At 35.9% G+C, this 21,966-nt stretch overlaps 1 protein-coding gene across 14 annotated transcripts in view; it reads right to left on the bottom strand.

The window, feature by feature from the left end:
• Window positions 1-21,966, bottom strand: part of REV1 (REV1 DNA directed polymerase) — a 90,792-nt gene that overhangs the window by 14,571 nt on the left and 54,255 nt on the right. For 12 of the 14 annotated variants that reach the window (XM_042981182.1, XM_042981183.1, XM_042981186.1 and 9 more), the window contains 7 exons: window positions 20,427-21,133; window positions 17,570-17,677; window positions 16,074-16,190; window positions 11,519-11,627; window positions 7,083-7,211; window positions 4,480-4,634; window positions 1,944-2,063 (listed from right to left, as the gene is read on the bottom strand). In XM_042981182.1, coding sequence (XP_042837116.1) covers window positions 1,944-2,063; window positions 4,480-4,634; window positions 7,083-7,211; window positions 11,519-11,627; window positions 16,074-16,190; window positions 17,570-17,677; window positions 20,427-21,133 — 1,445 coding nt within the window. Of the gene's footprint in view, window positions 1-1,943; window positions 2,064-4,479; window positions 4,635-7,082; window positions 7,212-7,723; window positions 7,806-11,518; window positions 11,628-13,488; window positions 13,654-16,073; window positions 16,191-17,569; window positions 17,678-20,426; window positions 21,134-21,966 lie in introns of those variants that run through there. The other 2 variants (XM_042981191.1, XM_042981192.1) reach the window with 2 other exon arrangements.

Below are 21,966 nucleotides of genomic sequence, written 5' to 3'. Positions count from 1 at the left end.
ATGGTTACTGCAACAATTCTCAACTTTTACCATGTGTGTCTCCAGCAGGGATGGTACCCACACACATGTGAAATCTTTTTTTAAAGGAACAGCCTGTATTCTGTGGAGCACACTTTGGAAAAAAGATGATTATAACGCCATCTTCAAGACAGGCATAACAACAGCAAAGAGTGACATTTTGCATACCTGAAATGTTCTAAATTTATCTGATTAAGAATTTGGGAATTTGCTAAAAGTTGATAGACACATGGAAATCACATGAAGAATTTTGGGTGGATACAACCTGGTTTTGAAGACAGGAGGCCACATGGGAAGATGGCTTGCCAGAGGGAGCCAATCTTGCCACCCCTCACTATATTTCAGACATCCCCTAGGAAATTCAATGCTGTGCGTAAGAATTCAACCAGGACATGGAACTTCAAAAACTTGCCCTTCAAGAAATAAAGTCCCTCTGGCCAGGAAACAAAAGGAAGTGAGAGGGAAGATTGCCAGTTTCAGGAACTAAAAACTCTATTTCTTGTAAAAATAAACAAACAAAAGAAAACAAAAAACCCCAAACAAACAAAACTAACAAAAATGATTCAGTTTAAAGAAGATGGTGTGATAGACTGAACTGTGTCTCCTTCTAACACTCAATACCTCAGAATGTGACTATAATTAGAGACAGGAACTTGAAAGAGGTAATTGCAGTAATAAGGTCATATACAAGTGGGTCCTAATCCAGCATGACTGGTGTCCCTGTAAGAAAAGGTTAGGACACAGACGCATGAAGAAAAAAGACCATGTGACAACACAGGGAGAAGATGGTCAGTCTACAAGCCAAGGAGAGAGGTCTCAGAAAAAAACCACCCTGCTGACAACTCAATCTTGGACTTCTAGCCCCCAGAATCCTGAGAAAATAAGTTTCTGTTACTTAAGCCATGCAGTCTGTGGTATCTTGTTATGGTAGCCTTAGCAAACTAATAGAGATGGCTAATAAAAAAAGCTTAAACTCCCATTTTTTTTTTTTTTTTTTTTTTCCCTAAGTAGGCTTCAAATCCAGCATGGAGCCTAACAAAGGGCTTGAACTTATGACCCTGAGATCAAGACCTGAGCTGAGATCAAGAGTCTGACACTTCCCCTAGAGACATTTCTTAGAAAGAGGTATCTATCTACTGGGGCGCCTGGGTGGCTCAGTTGGTTAAGCATCTGACCCTTGATTTCAGCTCAGATCATGATCTTACGGTTCATGGTTTTGAGCCCCACCAGAATTGTCCTACACACAAAAAAAATTAGATCTATTCCAGGCCTCAAAAGGGCAACTGTTTTTCAGTTATAATTATATTTGATGATTTGTCTATGGAAAGATTTTTACATGCTAGGATTGTTAGCCACACAGTAACCACACAAAAATATAAAATAACTAAACATTCTGGCCCTTAGCAGAGAAAGGTGGAGATGGACATTTTACTTCAACCTCTGAGTTAACAAAACATAACACTTCATCTTTAGGCTTTACTCTTCCTAATATGATTCGTACATTTTCTACTTTTCTTACTAAACTCAGAAACCTGTCACAAGTGCAGCAGTATAATTTTATAAATAGGGGTATCGATTCTCAAACTTTGTATTTGGCCTAGAAGTACACAATTTCAATTATGATTTATTTAAGGGGCGAAACGTCAATTTCATCATATTTAAAATGACTTCTTAGCATCCCCTGATCTTGTCACTTGAGAAATACTTAAACTAAAAGATGTGAGAAACAGAAGTAAAAGGTAACATGCAGGTCCTGGTAAGGGATTACTCATTGCAGAATTTCAAATTCTAGTTTTCATGGCACTCAATCATGGATAAAAAAATATATAATCATGTTTTGGAAAAGAATTATGTTCCAAAACTATGAAAAGCACTAATAAATGTTTACAATAAATGAAAGTTAAAAAGCACAGATCTGTATTTACCTGGTAGATTACTAACTAGCTGACCTCTGATAAAATCATCTACTTCTTCTGGTTTTAGGTGGTACTGCCCATCTGGTTTTGCTTTTCTAGTTGCCATTCTAGCAAGAAGAATATTAGAACCTATAAAGTTAAAAAAAAATGTTCAAGAAATATTCATAATTATTTTTAAATTTCTTAAAAAAAGACATCTACAGACAAATTACCTATCCAATTTCTTTCAAAAACAATGAAAAACAAATTTCAATTCTGATCATTACAAACACAGTACAAAACTGGCAGAATTCTGTTAAGTATGACAGATTATAATCCACATGGTTATTGGACAGGTTATTGGATATTCCCTTTGTTCCCAACTGAGTGTCATTTCAACACCTCCTACCCCTGGTAAAGGAACAGAAAAAATAGTCCTAATCTTATGATTGGAAGTTTACAGGCACTGAAGGCAATGATCAGAAATCAGATCATCCCACCAACCAATGCATCCAGGCTAGGCAGGGAAAAAAAGCCAAAGGAGTGCTATTGGAAGGGGGGTTATGGGGGCAGGGAGAGGCGGGGGAAGGGAACCCAAGGAACCCGAAGTCTCACTGTATAATCAGAACATGTGCAGGATAGGGGCACTTGTACCCCAATGTTTATAGCAGCACTCTCAACAACAGCCAAATTATGGAAAGAGCCTAAATGCCCATCAACTGACAAATGGATAAAGAAGATGTGGTTTATATATACAATGGAATACTACTTGGCAATGAGAAAGAATAAAATATGGCCATTTGTAGCAATGTGGATGGAACTGGAGAGTGTTATGCTAAGTGAAATAAGTAAGGCAGAGGAAGACAGATACCACATGTTTTAAGTCATATGTGGATCCTGAGAAACTTAACAAAGAACCATGGGGGAGGAGAAGGGGAAAAAACAAAAAGTTACAGAGAGGGAGGGAGGCAAACCATAAGAGACTCTTAAATACTGAGAACAAACTGAGGGTTGATGGAGGTGGGGGAGAAGGGAAAGTGGGTGATGGACATTGAAGAGGGCACCTGTTGGGATGAGCACTGGGTGTTGTATGGAAACCAATTTGACAACAAACTATATTTAATTAAAAAAAAAAAAAACAACCATGTGCAGGAGAAATTGAGGGTATGAGCATCTTGAAAACAAAGACAGATAGTGACAGTGAGGTCCCAGGTGTGGTATGGACATGGAGAAGTAATGCAGAGCAGAGGAAAAGGCTACCAGGGACAGAGATGGTATCAGGGGTCTGTGAGAGGAGGGTGTCAGGTAAATTGCTATGTAAATAATAAAATCTCCAGAATTTATGGAAGACTTATAAAAAGGACATGCCCAGTCTTACGGAAGACTTATATAACAACTATGGGTTTTCCTAGGGTAGATATGTAGATATTCATTAAGAGAAAAAGTTCTGCAAAGTCATACTAAAACGATAAAAGTGGTGAGTTGTGGAAAGGGGGCTGAGGAATGGAAGTATCATGTGGGATTTTTGTTTTAATTATGTGCTTAAACTTAAAAGAATGTACTGTACTCATATTGTCACACCTGTAAATTAGAAAGAAGTACAAGTTAAAACAAACAACAAAACCCATGCCAGATACTGGAATACAGAAAATAAGCCCTAAATGAATATTGAGAAGGATCTGCGGGCCAAACATGGGAGGATAAAGGTAGGCCAGCTAGTAACAGGAAGAATGCTATGAATGTATTAATCATGTTTTTTATTTTCTGTATCTTATGATACCATGCTCTGACACCTTTAAAATCTTGCTGGCTGGGGAGAGGGCTAGCTGGTTCCTAAGGACAGCAAACAGCTGTCATATCAACACCTATCAACATCTCTCATATGCAAGCCAGCCACCCCCAACCATCTCATCAAGCTCACACACAAAAACAGTGTTTTCCTCCCCTAAATCATCCCAGGGCCAAGGTACCAGGAGACTAGAGATCTCCACATATAGCCCTAAAACCACAGGATTATCCACAGTAGCCAATTCAAGGCTGTTTGCTCTGCTCTGTCCAGCTTTTCCCACAGAAACCCCAATATAGGCTCTGGCCTAGGATTTCCTCTCACCCTGCTTCTGCCTCCTGACCAAAACTGGGGGCTTCTCCATGTGGCCCTGTGTGGTGTGGCATGCCCTCTCCTCCTCTCAGGAAGTGTTAAAAAAGAGTATGTGTTTTTAACACACATGTAAGAAAGAAAGTGTTTTTAAAGAGTATGTTTACAAATACTGAATTCAATTCTCCCCATTTTTTGAAAAACTAAAATATTCCAACTTGTTTATCTGAAAGATATCATTATCAATCACTGACTTGCGTTTCTAACACTTTTATCTCATGTATTACACAAATATGAGTGATACTAAGAACAGTTTTAGAAGTCAGGGCCTATGTGGTATGATAAAAAAAAAACACCAAAATCTAAAAAAAAAAAAAAAAAAAAATCACTCTTAAATATTAAACGATATTCAATGATCACAAAACAATACTTTGAGTAAAATGAATCATATGAGATAAGCTGTACACTAACCAATTCCAACAGAGGCAGCACATTTGGTCTGGTCTTTGATTTCCATGCGGACAGCATTTGCAAATTCATCAGGAGTAAGTCTGGTCTCTGCAAGGATCTCAGTGATGTCTACCAGTGCTTCATCACAACTCACAGCTTCGATGTTATGTGTGTAGCTATCAACAAAAGAGCAAAGGCAGTGAACCAGACGCAGCCTGCCATCTAGTAGACACTAATGTTGCACCAAGTCCAGCCTTCCTACGGCAACTTTCTTCACATTTCCTAATAAGACTTAAAATGCTAAACAGTATTAGCATTTTAATTAAACTGACCCAAATACCATTATTTAGTCACCTAACTTTTAACTGTAAAACGAATTAGTATTTTCTCATTTCCTATAACTACCAAAAATACAACAGAAATTATTATTCCAGTTTCTCTATACTGTAAAACTCTGAACATCTAAAAATTAGTGGGTGAATTAGAACTGTCAGAACATCTAAAATATTTTCAAACATGGTTTATCAGAATCCCAAACTGACAGAAAAATTACACAAATCAAATTAAGTAACTGATGATTTCCTAAACAAAAACACCATAATTAAATACTTTTCCTTGTAGCAGACCTGGGATAGGGATATAGGATAGGATATAAAGGATATAAAGGTCAATCACCCCAAATACCTGTCTAAAAGAACACAGATGACATTCCCTGAACGTAGAAATACTTTGGGTTTTGGTTATGATCTACACAAAGGCCTTGTTTTAATTAGCTACAGGAGAGGAAAAGAAAAGCAGAGTTGTCATGTGGCTCCAAAGCTAATCAAATATGTGGACCACAAATGTAAGGCAACTGGAAAGGCCTCGAGGTCAAAAATGTGTCTTTAATAATCTACATGGTAAGGTATACTATGCCTCATCTCACCCACATCTTACTGCAGGTTACAAATCAGGTTAATGAATATTGAATATCTGTATTCATTTAAGAAATGAGTGTTTTGTTTACACTTAAATAAAGGTAAGAGCAGAAGGGTGCACCTGATATGAAGAATTTTGCTTCAGAGTGAAAGCTAACTTGAAACATGGAGAATATGAAGCCGAGGCAGGATTTCCAAAGAGTGAAAGGAGAACACCACTGAATTTTTTCCCATAGCAAAGCCACATGTCACTGACAATGTCTGCACAAACTAAAATTATCTCAGGACTAGTATGTGTCATGGCTCTCTCTCAAATCCTCCTGATGTGAGATTCAGGCTGACAGTTGCTTGAATGCCTTGATACTCAAAACACAGTTGTACCACTACCCAGCTCAGTCATCCATTCTCAGCCCTTATTTGGATGCTTCTATTGACTCCAGCTCTGGAACAGGATTTAAAAACTTGGTAACACCAACATTCCCATATGTGGGATCTTAAGGACAGCTGTGATTATAAATGGCTTATCATTCAGCACTCAGACCCACAAACTAATGCCAGATACCATCATCTGTTCCTTTTATTTTCTCTCTCTTGATCAAACAGAGATTGTATCTCATTCCTCTCTGTAGGACCAGCACCATCAACAACTGTTTGCATTTAATAGATAATAAATAGATATTCAAAATAATGCATAACAAAGGAGAGGAAGAGGTGAAGACAGAGGTACAAGAAGGATCTCTTAGAACATTAATATACTCCAAAGGTCAACAGACCTTGGCCTACTGTCCAGATAGTTTTGGTAAATCGATAATACAGCCATGCCCATTCACTAATACTTCTGTCTGTGGCTGCTTTCACAGTTGAGGAGCTGGGACAGACCTTTTCTAGCCCTTTATAGAAAAAAATATGCTGACTGCTGCTTCAGACCATACATGGCCTGCAATATATTTATTTTAAATTTTGAGTTTTGAATTAATATTAAATATACCTACACTATAACTAAAAATTAACCTCCTTTTCTCAAGCCAACTAATCAACCACCCTGAAACTATACTAAAAACTTAAAAACTAACTTTTGGCATACCTAATGATTTTAGAAGATAAATGGTTTTAGAGTCTCCACTTGTTAACCCATTTATCTAATCATAAACGAAACTATAATTAGGTTAAAAAATGCCAATCTTTCATCTGTCTGGGTTCTAAGGGAAGAAAACGAAAGCCACTGAACTAAAGTTATGCAGGCAGAGAACCCGTTTATACCTATATCAGGAAGCACCTGAACAGTTTGAGCAGTGCAAACATGTCCCTTAAGATTGAGCTACTGATTACTGGAATTGCTGAGGAATGGGACACTGAAAGAGGTTAAGAGTCTGGCAAATATGACCCTGCCAGCCCTAAAGAAAGCTGGATTCTCTTCATTATTAAATATAAGAAGTGGGGCGCCTGGGTGGCGTAGTCGGTTAAGCGTCCGACTTCAGCCAGGTCACGATCTCGCGGTCCGTGAGTTCGAGCCCCGCGTCAGGCTCTGGGCTGATGGCTCGGAGCCTGGAGCCTGTTTCCGATTCTGTGTCTCCCTCTCTCTCTGCCCCTCCCCCGTTCATGCTCTGTCTCTCTCTGTCCCAAAAATAAATAAAAAACGTTGAAAAAAAAAATTAAATATAAGAAGTAAAAGAACAGACATGAAAGTGACTGTGGTATATGCTGTACCTTGCCAATGTTTCATACATTGTTCGCGCAACTTCCTTATATGCATGAAAATCATATGGAACAGCTTGAAGATTAGGACAAAGTTGTTTAGCTTGCCCAAAAAACATTCCATTCTTAATGCCAACTTGTCTAGAGAAAGAATAAAACACAATGAATGTTATACTAGGAATAACTTTCAAATGCAAAATCAAATATCAAATGTTGACAGTATGTCCCCATGCCAGTAATATATACTTTTCGTTTAACTCAATTCTCATTAGGGATAAACAACAAGCATTAAGAAAAATTCAAGTTTGTTTCCCCCCCAAAGGAAAAATGCACAATTGACTGATTAGTGTAAATGACATGTGTAAATGTGCCAAAATATGTTATTAAAAGACCAGGTTTGGCTCTTATCTGTATCTGAAGATTTCTCCTAAGACTCAGACCTCTGGCCCCTTTGCAGAGATGCCAGCATGCCATATGCTGGTGATATCACAACCACCACAGAGCAGGAATGTGCTGTCAAAAAGAGGTTTTCTTCCCCTAACACATGGCACGGTTTGGCCAGGGTTCATCCCCCAAAGACAAAGAATATAAACGAAAGAACTACACAAAACAGTGCTATGTGACAAACAGACAAAATGTACTCATCCTATTACCACCCAATTCCCAATTGACCAATTCCATGCTCCTGAAGTGGCTCCACAGTGGTTGAGATGCCAACAGCATTGTATATGGTAGGACATCACTCTGGGCAGGAGCCAGGGTTCCAGAACTTTGAGGGACCTAATTGAAAATGGTAAATTTTAAATCTTTTGCGTGTCTCAATGCCCCACATTACCTTTGATATTTGGAGCATTCAGCACAAAACTGTAATTATGGAATTATATATAATTAGTAAAATTCCATTTTACCACTCTGTAATGAAACCAAGAAAAAATACTAAAATAAAAACACAAGCAAAATAATAAGCACTGTTTCACCAGATTACATACTCCTGTGTAAATACATCAGTTATTCTATACATTTTTTCAATAAATATTTACTAAGTGCTTACTCAGTATGGTAGTGTGCCCTGTTTTGAGAAACAATATACAAATACTAGGCTTCAGTTACTCAGAAATCTCTGGCACCCTCCCCATCTCACACCACCGAAAGCCAAGAAGGAAAAGAATCCTCCAAGTTACTCAGAAGTAAATGCAAAATCATATGCATTTCTGATGGACACAAAAACAGTAATAAATTATCTGACTTCAAAGCTCCTAGTAGACAAGAAGTATCTAATAGGAAGGAAAAATGACAGTAAAAGAAGTGCTGACTGACAAACAATATGGCAACGAAAATTTTTTCATTCATTCAACAAAAATTTATGTCTGAGGTATTTTGCGAGGTGGTAGGTAAAACATGGTAAACAAAACAGACCCCATGACGTTCACAAGGATTACCCTTCCTACACTCACCCACCAAATAATAGATCGTAGTCAATGGACCTTGTTTAGTAAAGCAAGGACGTGTGTGTGTGTGTGTGTGTGTGTGTGTGTGTGTGTGTGTAAAAGTTTTGAAGTCTATATACAAACACATACAGTTTAAGATATTTTCAATAATGCTACATGTGTAGGTTCAGCATGCAAAAGCTAAGCTTACAAATTAAAGGTAATTATTCATTGTTGAAAGAATGTGTTACATAACTGCTATATACTATATTCTTATATTTACAATAATTGTATTTTCCTATTTTTTCACTTATTCAAAAATTTTCAGGGATATGTTACTTATTAGCAAAACAAAAGACATCTATTTATGTACTTGTGCACATATACATCTTGGAGAGAAATGTTTAGGAGCCACTAAACACTAGGGAAGTTACAAACAAAAAAGGAAAACCTAAGGGAACCAAGCAAAATTCTCTTGAGTTGGTAGTTGGGAAAGTGGATTTGTTTCATATAAAATAAATGAGTAAAGGCAAATACAAAACATTATAAAGTGACCCTTCATTACAGTGGCTTATCTATTCCTGTCAACTAGATCCCACAGAGAATAAACTACCAATACTTTATCAGTGTGTGCCACAAAAATTGTTTATTTGCAGGTTTACACTGCACATGTATGTCACTGCCCATTCAATGTGCTAATAGGTATCCACATCACTATAAGAACAGTAAAGCGTCCTTACAAAAGTGCATGAAAACAGAGATTTAAAAATGATTGATCTTAAAAAATATGTGATTCTCGGATATTCATAGATCACTTCCTATTCATCCATGTATCTACCTTCTCACTTATGTATAAATCTTGCTCTTTCTGTTAAGTATGAGTAAAACTACTAACAGTAATGTATATTCTAGCCTTCGTATATACATTCTACCTTTCCATAATTTCTACCCTCATGTGTACATACCATCCTTTCCTGACCTCATTATTAGTCTGTGTCTTTTGGAAACTCAACAATGGATAAAACTGGGAGGCCCATCCCTATATCCAGTCCCTACTCCAACCCTAAAAACATTTCTCTGATGCAAATGTGAGAAATTTTTAACAAATCTTCTCACCTAAGGAAAATATAATTATTGGACAAGAAAAGGGTATCCAAGAATTGTTTTCTAGAGACTTTCTATCAACAGCTTTCTACAAAAGGAAAATCACAATAAGAGATAAAACTCCACTCTTATGGGTTTTTCTTCCCCCAACTTATACTCAAATTCATTTTCATCACTTATGTTTCTCCTTAAACAATTACCACCTCACTGGCTTGCTGCATAGTATTTGGACCATATTATCGTAACACAATTATTCTGTAATACATTCAGCTTGACAATCACTATCTTTGATGCAATAACGACTGCAACATCCAAACACCAAAAGAAGCCTAGAGCTCCTAGAGCTCCTCCTACAGCTGTGGCTACTTGTGTCCAAAGCCATCAGCAACAGGAAACACTTTTACCCCCGAGGCAGCCTTGCTACCCTCTGACCAGCACTCAGCTTGGGGTGCTGAATGAGAAGAGACACCCTTCAGCAGCAATACAGAGAGGGTGGGGCTTTCACTTCAGCCCTGAGCAAAACTCAAACACCGAGAGAGTATTCCTGAGCTTCCCCATGCCCTCCACATGTGAACACAACTGTCCAGACACCAGAGGCACAAGTCATCATCCAACAACTCAGTGGGGAAAAAAGCTAGACTTACTGAGCACAACACAAAATCAGCTTTAAACTGCCTGGCTTAATAAAAATATAACAATCCAGAATGCATTTGTATCTGACTTATCATTTTTATTAAAGTAAATTTTCAACTCTTGGGCTGCATTATCAACAATGAAAAGGTTAAAACGTAATTCTGTCAATAAGAAAGGCAAAGTCAGTCTAGGAGTAAAAGTTTCACAGGTCATAATTGGGAAGTAATTTAAAATATTTTATAATTACGTATGTTTGATTTCAAAGTTTTCTTAAGTATCCTTTTTATAAAATAACTGGCAAGATTTTAAACTATTTCAGTTAGATGATGTTGAAATATCTTTTGTTCCTATTAGACTTGCTTGAACAACCCCAACTTTTAATTAGGACTGAAAAATGTTACATATATCAAATCATTATGCTATACACCTGAAACTAATATAACGTTACATGCCAATTATATCTCAATAAAAAAGAAAAGTATGAATGACAAAGGCATAAGTAAAAAAGACTGAAAAATATAACTGATGTAGGACTCTGTTTTTATAATTGTTAAATACTTTAACGCTTGCCAACAATATGTAAATGTTATAAAGGTAGAAAGTGTCAGTTATCAGGAAAGAAAAAAACAGGCAGCTCTTTCAAATTAATCAATTCATTATTACTCCTTCTAGTTTTAAATGATTTAAGTGTGAGGAACACATACATAATGTCTATTTCTTCCTGTACTAACAGAGCCCATTGTAATGAGAGTTTAAGGTTACTGTAAGATAAAGACCTACACACAAAGTTGGTACTAACAAGTTGACAACAGTCTGCAATTTTAAGTGAGGAGATTATTGAGTATGCCAATACGCATTTACTTGTAATTTAATAGACAATCAAGTTTTAACAAAAAATTTTAAGAAAATATTATGTATTACGAGTTTTAAATTGCAAGGGACTTTTCTTAACTATAAAAAGGAGTGATCAGAATAGATGAATAGTAAAAAATATCTAATTCTTTAATTCTATCCTTCAAAAGACAATGGTCTGAAAGTGGCAATGCCCAATTTCTTTTGGTTTCCACTGTAGGACCTACCGATTCATCAGGAAAGTAAGGTATTTATTTAAAGTTATCTAGCATTTGTGAAAGGAAAAAAGGAACTGAAGGGACTAAGCCTTGAAATATTTCTTTCCATAACATGTAATACAGGGATGACTGGCACGTCTGAATCCACTTCAAAAGAGTCTGTAAAAATGATGAACTATCCGTAAGTATTACAATAGACTTAATTTCCACATACCTGGCTTCGTAACTACAAGAGGCAATTTCAGCCTTTGACAAAACAGAATCAATCCCATTTGCTTGTGCAGAATCTTGATTCTCCCACATTGATGAATCTGGTATCTTTGCTTTAAAAATAATAAAATTTAATGATTATACATTGGAAACTCATTTTCCTTAACTTTCATTCAAGAAATGTATTTTCCATTCCTTTCATATATAAATGCATAGCAAATTCCAAATAGTTATATCCACTGGTATTGGTCTCCTTACTTAATAAAAGAAAACTTATAGCTCTAAAATGGTTTGTTTCCATTTATACTTCATCAGCGGTCAGACAAAAATGTGTAATAAACTGAAAGTGTTCACTTTAGTAAAGATTTTGAGTTTTTTAGTTTTTTTTCTTTTTTACACAATATATCAAAAGATAAATATAAAACATTCTTCAACAGTCTCTTGAGATGAAAAGGATGAAAAGTTATCAGGAAGATGAATCCCTCTTTTAGCCTTGAAAGGATTATACAGCTCTCTGTAATGGGAAACTTAAGTTAATGGAAAATACACATTTCTCTGAATGTTCTTTGCTATTTCCTAAATAAACTACCTCCAAAGCTTAAAGCTACTGAACAACATGCTCAACAAACACCAATTTCCTGTAAGTCATTCGATCCAATTCAGTAGGTCGCATACCAGAAAGAGGTTTCATCCTAAATTTAAGGTTTTTCTTTTGAACACACATCGGGTAAAAGAGCTTCACAACACTGCCCACCTTTCAGTAAGTTCTACTCAATGGCTTAACAATGCATGTGCAATTAAAAACATTCAGGTGTGATCAGAATACCAATTGCTTTACAGAATACAACTCTAGCCTAAACAGTACCACTCACTAGTATCTTTTAATATCCAAACTCAATTTACAGCTTCACACAAGATTATAAAAGCACCTATCAGCAGAGTACTGACTGCACGCCATTTTACCTCCTTTAGTACCTTTAGCTTCACTAGCAATTGAGAAAGATTAAAACACAACTTCAGTTCCTGGTCTCTTGGGATATTAAGTTCCAAGACTATGTTTTAAAAACATATATTCTTGAAACACAATCTCAGCCATAGTTCTAGTATTATGAACAAAAATACCAGTAGTTAGTAAAACAAGCCAAGATATACCACTTCAATTAATTCTAGACAAACCTATTTTGAGTATAATATATAACTAGCAAACCCAGGATTTCTCTTCTGTTTATTTCAGAGACACAATGTTCCATGAAAAATCAGCCAAGTTAAAGCACCCCCAGGAACACATGGCAAAGTATCTGGCTTTATGGGCCAAAATAAGTCTTCCTGATTTGACTCCAGAAACTGTCAACATCTTTTACCCAACTATGCAACCCACGTAAGTATTTCTGGATTCCGGCACCCAAACACACAAAGCATAAACCCAAATCAAACTGAAAGCACTGGTATCTTAATGGGCTCAAATCCCACTTGCCTCAAAAATTAAAACAGCAGAGTATAAAATTTAAGCTATGATCTCTGATATATTATGATACACATATGCTATACTATGATACATTAAAAACAGAGTGCAGAGCAGACTTCCCCATTTTTCTGAAGCATCTTAGAAGGCTAAATATTATCAGCTTTCATAGTCCATTATTCTAAGCTGAAAATCTTTAGGAAATTTCAGGATTGTCAGTATCATAGTTCAAGAGAGGCTGCCACTGAACCAACAACAACAACAAAGAAAGCTGAAGCCTGAAGAGCCACAACCAGCTGCCTTTCACAGGTATAACCATGATTATGTATGCCTTGAAAGTTGGGGAGTTAGGTGACTTCTATTTGAAAGTCTAGTTAAATAATCTACGATACTTGTCTGGAAAATCACAGGAAAGTCATGCTGGAGGTGAGAACAGTGTCTGTGCTCCCTGTGCTCCCAATGCCCTGCCTGAGAGGCAGCACCTCGGGTTTCTCTTCACTGGGCTGGCTGACCTTTTCCACAGTGCAGCAGAGTGCAGGGATCCCTCCACGAGCGCAGTGAGTTGCTTCAAGGGAGATTCAGGGAAATTCAGGGACACACTGTCCTCACTGGAGGGCAAAGTAGAGAACTGCTCATCAAAACTTGACAAACTAGACGGGCACATGGAGAATGTGGAGGAACGGTTGGAGAAATCAGAGGCCGGGACCCAAGTCTGTGAAAAAGAAATCGCTGAGAATAAATCTATGACTAAAACGATTTTAAAAACTGTTGTTCTTTAGAATGAACACTGAAGTTGTTGAAGGGGTAAGAAAACATCTGCATCCTGGAATCCAGGAAAGGGTAAAAGGCCCCAACCACAAAATCTTGAGTATAAATGGATTCCAAATAATAAGGTCCCCTCAATGAGAAGCGTCACTGCTGAGTACTGTTCAGGAAGCAGCTTCCAAAGGAAGTCATGGATGGAAAGCCCTTGGTTATGCTGGTGTATTTAGACAAAGAGTTTTTTAATATGACGAATAAGAAACTAAAGTTTCTATCTATAAAAGGCTAAAGATGCTATTTGTTCTACTACTTTGCCTAGATGTACAAGCTGAAAAATCAGAACCGATTTTTTTGTTTTAAAAGCTAGTGTGCAGAAGCCAAAGATTCTAATTCCTAAATTGATCCTCGATATTTTAAAATTTGATGTCATGTCTTATAAGGACACAGAGAAAGAAAGATCAGGGAGTAACAAGGAAAGAAGAGCAAAGGCACTGAAAAAACAAGTTCTAAGTACAAGGTTAGGTGCAACCAAACTTTAAGAACAATCTGTTCATTTTATGTTACAAATATTGTGGTAAGCTCCTAATGGGTCAAAGGCTTAGGACATAAAAATGAATGACATCAAGTTAAAGAAAGAATATAAAATGCAAAGTATTATATTCACCTGTTCTAGTGACAGAAAAACTAGTTTTGACAGTTTTCAATGTCAAGTGAAATTTCAATATTTCTCTTAATATTTACCTTCCAATTTCCTACCACATGTAGAGGTGGAGGGGATGTGAATTATAAAAGGTCATTACAGTGTTATGAAAATCCAGTGGCTAAACTGACGAAGATAATTAAGTAAGCAACAACTGTATTCTGTTAATAAACTGTGTGTGGTCAGATCACTTGTGAAGGAAGGAAAGATGTAAGAGGACTAGTTCTCTGCTACTCCTAAGGGATGTGTGCTTGACAAGGCCAAACTTCCAGGCAGAGACTGCTGAAATACAGATGTGTGTAGCAAACACAAGATTCTACCCACCAGAGAAACTGAGTACTGCATAACTGACAGACATTACTGAACGGTATGTCCATGGTATTTTTTCTTCTTTCAACGCTCATTCAGTAAGTTTTTCACTGACTGCCCAATGTGACAAGTATGCATTTCCTTAAGCTACTTGTTTTCTAGAAACCAACCTAGCACAAAACCATACTACCAATAGTTAAGAAACTACCCATATTGCCACATACCACAATACAACTAAATCTTAAGCTCAATACTGACTACTTCAAGATCTATTCATGACACACAAAATGTTGGAATGTCAAAAATCTCTTAAAAGATTTAAATAACCAAGAGAAAGGAAATCTGGAAAATACAGGTACACATGAAGCATAAAGTTCTATCTCTAGTTATTGTCTTTTGTATTCATACCATGTAAACAGATAATCACGACCAATAAAAAGACTGTAATTCAAAAAAACTCCTCAGATATGTCCAGTGGCTTTCCTTCTGCCTTAATTTCTATGAGATCATTTCTAAAATAATCCCAAATTCTTATAACTGAAAACTAGGAACCTGAAATAATCAGGATGAAATTTAACTGCTTGCCTTCCATTCCCCTGTATATTTCTGACTACTTTCTGATTAATATTCTTCTGGAAAATTAATTTTTAAAAACTTGTGGCTTTGCAGACATTCAAGAGGAAACTGATCAATGACAAAGAATTTAATTTCTAATCAAATATTTCTCAGGGAATTTACTCAGGGGGGAAAAACAGACATAAAAATGTTAATAATACTGTGATCAGTATAATTTATGATTTTTATTTATTAATAGCAAAAAATTCAAAAGCCAGTGAGGCAAGAAAATGTTCAAACAGGTTCAACAAAGATATGGGGAATGATTCCTAGTATTTATCTTCTTATTCCAATAAATAAAGTCCTACTATTTCTTATTCCACAGCCTCACACAAATCTTTAGTGTCTTTACTGTTGATCAGTGACCAAACAACTAGTAATCAACTTGAGTCTAGAGACCACCACAAAATGATGTCCATGATTTTATTTTTATCCCAATCTAAATATACACAAAGCAAACTAATCACACCCTATAAAACATTCTTTTCTATCCCAGGAAAATATCATCATCCAATTCAACAAAGCAGGACTATAAACCAGTCATTTGTATTGCATGCAGATTTTGCTTTAAGATGTCACTGACACCTTTAAAACCCTTGAATGAAAAAGCTAATTATTTCAACTCTTTCATTTCTGTAATGACAATACCAGCAGCAATATCCAGACGTCTTCAACAGGAGCATTATGACTTCAAAGAGAGCTCATTTGTACCTGCTTTGCCTTTCAGGATTTTATTCTGGTAATACTGCCACTCCAACTGGGGGTTAGCGCCAGGACGTAAAGGTGCCCTTCCTGTGCCTCTGTTACTTGTAACAGCCACTGGTTTTCCTGTGAGGAAAAAAAATTATTTTTAAATCTAAATATAGGAATGTTAACATGGCAATATGTAAAGGAAACATTTTCAAAAGTTTTAAAAATATGACATATTTTCTTTAGCTTTAGACATTAATCCATAAGGAGTTAGTATCTTTAAACATTCTCAATCACCATACAAAAATCATCTAAGTTTCTCAACACCCTCCAAAAAGTAAACTATTTATGACAATATGATATATTTATTCAAGTTAAAACGCTATCACTTCCTTTCCCATGATTTTTGTTTGGTTTCTTACAGTAGAGAAGAGTCAACTCAGATCCTAGATTCAAACTGGAATGGTGGGAGAGGGTAAGAAAACCAACTACATCTGGACTTTTTATATTTCTCGTATCAGAAAAGTAAGGTAACATCCAATCTTTCAATTTTACAACAAGAGAAACATATATGCAAAGGGACCACAATCTGACCTACTATATAATAAACTTGAGAATACAGTCCCTCAGTTTTTGGTTTAGTTATAAAATCTTTCAGGTATCCTTTCCTTCTGTATGCATTAAGTTACAAAAGAACTGTAACTTCTTAAAGCAATAGCATGCATCATTCATATATATGTTACTGAATGCATTTGTTGTGAGGATAAAAAATACTACCATCAGAGTGACTCATCAGGCTAAACTCAATTCTTTAAACATTCTAAACTCCCTTCAAAGCTGAAGCAGTAGCTATTCATGACACAAATAAAGCCCTGGTGTTAACCAGCAGTTTCTGTGCTTTCCTGAAAAAGAACAGACTCTCAGAAGAAAATGCTAATAGTTACATCTTTCAAGCACAGACAGAACTACTGAAAAATCCAGAATAAATGTTTTTAAAAGTATTGACTAACTCACAAATATCTGAAATTCCATTAAAACAAAGATGACAGCATATCTCAGCAATATTCATTAATGCAAAATTATTCTCAAACCAAAAAGTTGGAATGTGCACTAGCATCATCAGAACAGTTAATCAAGTTATTTATCCAAGAGAAAGAAAGCGCATGGACCCAAACTGTGGAATATGCTACCATAAAATTTCTATTTAATAACCAAGTAATAGTAAATATGTAAAAATATAGAAAATGCCCAATGCAGGTACCAGTCTTATTAGTCTTAGATGAGATCTTTCAGCTGAAGAGGAGTATTCTTCCCTAAAAGACCTAACCTCCACAGGGAGAACAAAATGTTTCTAATTTCCCTTTATCTTTCTTGATAACTGAGTGAGAAAACTTGGAAGCAGGGATTTATTTTGCCAAGGAAAATAAAAATAATATTTCTTGAAGGTTTTATGATCCCTTAGAATATATATTTATAACAATATCAAGTTTTCTTAAAATATGAACAAGAATACAGACCTTTGAGATCTGGTCTATTTCGTATACCCACTGATACAAAGAAGCAATCCATATCAACATGCATTATACAGCTCTGATGCCTGGGTGAACTCAATACTGACATATTTCCTAGAAGGAAAAAGAAAATGTTCAAACCTGAAGCTAATTTTTAATATAAAAAAAAAAAATCAGGTCTATTTAATTTTAAAAACTGTACTTTAAGTGCCTATAAGTTGAATGAAGTCTCAAAAAAATACAGTATCTATTACAGAATATTTCAATCACTTCAAGCAAGGTCAAACGTCAGTTTCTTTGGCTCTAAACATAATCCAGAGATATAAATTTAGTTTGCAAACATAATTTGAAATCAATTATGAAGATAGCATGTTTTCCTAATCTATACTGTAAGAATTATTAAGTCTTTCATTCAAAGTATGTCTAAATACTTAGTTATTTCTGTGTGAATATTTTATTAAAATGTATAAAAGTACTTTCATATAGTTACGTGGAGCTAAGTAACTTTAGATGATCAGTATTCCATATGCAGTCTACAAATATTCCTTGATAAAAAAACAGTAAAAACTGCCAGTATAGAGTGCTTGGTAGGTGTCATGCACTGTTTTAAGAGGTTTACATGTATTTATTTAAAACTCTCAATATGATGAAATATATAATCTTATTAGGTCCATCTGATAGATTAATATTGCTATGTTAATGACTGTGTTATGCAGCCAGTAAGAAGAAGCCAAACTGGATTTCAACTCTAGGCAGTCTGATTTGAGCCCTGGAACCATCACATTGTTGCTCTAGATATAGTTAGAAAAAGTCTATAGAACAAATACCTACATATAAATCTGTAGGTAAATATATACAATTTTCCTCCTTTAGCCATTAAACACTATTAAAAATCAGCTCTGAAGCATATATGCCACTTTCAAGAAAAGGGTAGTGTCCTCTCCTAAGGACTCTGCCTTCTAATCACCCTGAGCTATGTATTTTGGTTTATCAGGGTTATTGTAACCAATCCAGCCACAACTAGAGCTTTGTTCTTTATCAGTTCCATCCTTAGACCTTTTAGTCCTTTAGAGACCTTTAGTCCTCTAAAATATAGAATTCTTGGAAATAAGAACTCCAAGCTTGTAAAAAGTTCTAATCTCAGGGCACCTGGGTGGCTCAGTTGGTTAGGCGTCTGACTTAGGCTCAGGTCATGACCTCGTGGTTCATAAGTTCAAGCCCGGGTTGGGCTGCATCAGGTTCTGTGCTGACAGCTCAGAACCTGCTTTGGATTCTGTGTCTCCCTCTCTCTCTGCCCACCCCCCCACTCCCGCTCTGTCTCTCTCAAAAACTAAATAAACGTTAAAATAAAAAAAAGTTCTAATCTCATAAAAAAGTTTTCTGTTGATAGGTTTAAGAATACTAGTACTCAAGGTGTTAAGTCTTCAGAATAAGCTTCCAAAACCTTACATTTTTACTCCCCAATGGTTCAGACTACTACATTTACCAAATTGTGACTGTGAAAGCAGTGTGAAAGCACCAAGTTCTCACTATGTGCAAGGCAACAAGCCTTTGTTCATGTTATCTTCCCTTAAGTTCAGAAGCCCACAAGGTGAGCACCATGGACCACCTATCACTCCACCGTGAAGGGGAAACTGAGACCCAGAGAGGTGAACTGGCCCATGGCCCTGCAGAGCCAGAATTTGGATTAAGGATACATTATTGAACTCAAGCCATGCACTTCCTTGCTATCCTCTGTATTATTAGAAAATAAATCTTAACAATTATAATTTTGCTGTATATAAATATTATATAAACATAATATAAACCCCAAATAACTGCTTTAAATATTCAAGTAGTACAGAATGCATATACCAAACACCTACTGAATGCTTTCATACAACATAAAAATTTATCATTTTATTCCATTCATGAAACTAATTCATAATAATTCTTTGCAGCTTTCAAAATTAAATGACCTTTACCATATGAGGCCAAGGGATGATGAATGGATAATCTAATACCTGTAACATTATTCTGAAATATCTCATAAGTAACACAAAGTATTTAGGACTACATCAAACACAACAAAACATAATAGAAAAAAACCCACAGGGAGAAGCTCTATCACTGTCTAGGGCAGAACCATGAGCTTCTCTCTGTACCTCAGTTTCCATAGCTATAAGTTAAAAGGTAATATGAGATAATCTGAGATATCTCTCTAAAAAAACAAAACAAAACCATATATTCTGTAAATAGTTATCTAAAACCTCAAACCAGAAACTAATTAGTAATGACTGCATAGAAATACAGTCTGTAATTGTTGGTTTTGTTTGCTTTTGAAGACAAGAAAAGTATTAAAAAACAAAATACAATTAACCCATCTACTATTATGTGAAAATACTTAATCTCACTACAAGTTTACCACTGTAATTACAGTAGCTATTAAGTCAGTTCTTTAATAATTTAAAAATCATTCAGATGCCAGCTTCTAGAATTAAGTTACTCTTACCAAACCAATTTATTCTTACAAGAATTTGAGCACTGGATAGAATTACATGTTATATTTTACACAGTTCAAAATTTCAACAACTGACAAGGTCTACATGAGGAATGAATGCTCAGAATCCCAACCTTGTTACTGACTGTTTAAGTTACCTGAAAATATTCAGCTAGCCAACATTTAAATCTAAATTTGTAAAAAATATTTTAATAAGGAAGAAAGCTTTCTATAATCTGCTATACTTACTGTTAACTTACATGCCCCGATATTCCTAAAGACTTTGATAAGAGCTTAGTACTGATCAGAATACCAGTGACACCTTAAGAACAAAATGGTCAAGTACTATTGTTTCTTAAGAAAACAATGTTAGTAAGTATCTACCTGTGTCAGTTACAACAAGTGCAGACCTGCCTGTTTTCATTTTTTTTAACTTTTCCCTTCCTGGAAAGATACCACTACTTTGTCTTTGTAGGGTATTGACAAACTCAGTCAATTCACACTTCCACATTGATATGTGATGCAGTCTTGAGTGGGAGTAGAAGTCTGAAATAAAATTGCAATCTGAAGGTTTGGATGGCACTGAAGGTGCTGCCTTGCTAAGAGCAGGTACTGAAGTGCTTTTTGTGCTTGAAGGCCCCTGAACAGCGGAGTGGTGAGCACCATTTATTTTAGTGTTACTGTGCAAAGATGATAAGGAGAAGGAATGAGTTCTGTGTGGATTCCGCACAGCATCTGTGTTTCTAGTGCTCTGTTGCAACTGATGCAAAATGCAGTCTCTGAAGTCAGTGCTGCTCTTCTCAGCCTGCTCCTCCTCCTGGGCAAAGTCTGGAGAAAGCCTGCTGGCAACACTGTTGCCCATGGGCACCAAGCAATCCTGCATCTGTAAGGCACCATTAGAGCTAGGAGTATGTCCATTAAAAATGGCAGTGCTGTCTCTGTGATGCGGAATTCCGTTTTGTTTCCTTCCTGGAAGGATGTGCTCCAGCTCCGCAAAACTAAAATCATTATTGGCATCTTCTTCATTCCAACTGTTCATTCCATTGACTTTGACTTCATTTTCTGTCTCAATCTTCTTAATTATGTGATTTCTACAGACAGAAAAAAAAGATATAAATTGATATGTGACTTTCAGGCTAAAACAATTTTTAATGTAAACATGGTCTTAGTGATGCACACCTTCAATATTTCTCCCCCTAAAAATTGAAAAATTAAGCCATAAATTTTATATTCTTTCTCTTCCAACTAAGATAATTCTTAGCTAAACCAAAGTAGCAAGGTAACTACGAAAATCCTAGAACATAAAGTCTTTTAAGTTTTGTTTTTTTTTTCAAACTTCAAATACTCCCAAAGAAGAAACATAAAAGAATCTCAGGTTGAAGAAAAATAAAAACTATTTTCAATTATTCTTCCCACTAAAATTTAAATGGAACCTGTAATCCCTAAATACCCACAGTAGCACAGTATCTGGCATTTACTAGGGAGTCAATAAATTATGGGAGTTAACATAAATAACTCCCATAAAAATGGATAAGAAACTTTATCTGAATTAATATTCCTTGTTTTAGTTTCATGTAAGGCATTGTTCACATTAAATATGATACTGCTGCAATCCTAGGGCCAGTTAGTTTCACTCAGGAAGACTGACAGACTGTATTTACTAATCCCTTAATAGGCCCACTGTCATGAGTAGGTAAAAAGAACTAGGTTAATGTGTATGGGTAATTCAGTAAAATGTATACCTAGTAAAATGAGGACATCTGCTTATTAACAAAGGAAATGGCATTTCATTTCTTAAAAAAGCATATTCAGACACCAGGGTGGTCCAAGGCAATCTGACCAAGTTTCTGGATGACAAGTTTATAAATGTAGGACCTATGACAAATGTTTTGCTAAATTCACATTCTGACTCCTCTAGATATTT

This window comes from Panthera tigris, chromosome A3, assembly GCF_018350195.1.
Source record: "Panthera tigris isolate Pti1 chromosome A3, P.tigris_Pti1_mat1.1, whole genome shotgun sequence".
NCBI lineage: Eukaryota > Metazoa > Chordata > Mammalia > Carnivora > Felidae > Panthera > Panthera tigris.
The sequence above is the reverse complement of the archived record's forward strand: the minus strand, read 5'-3'. Positions and strand labels throughout refer to the sequence as shown.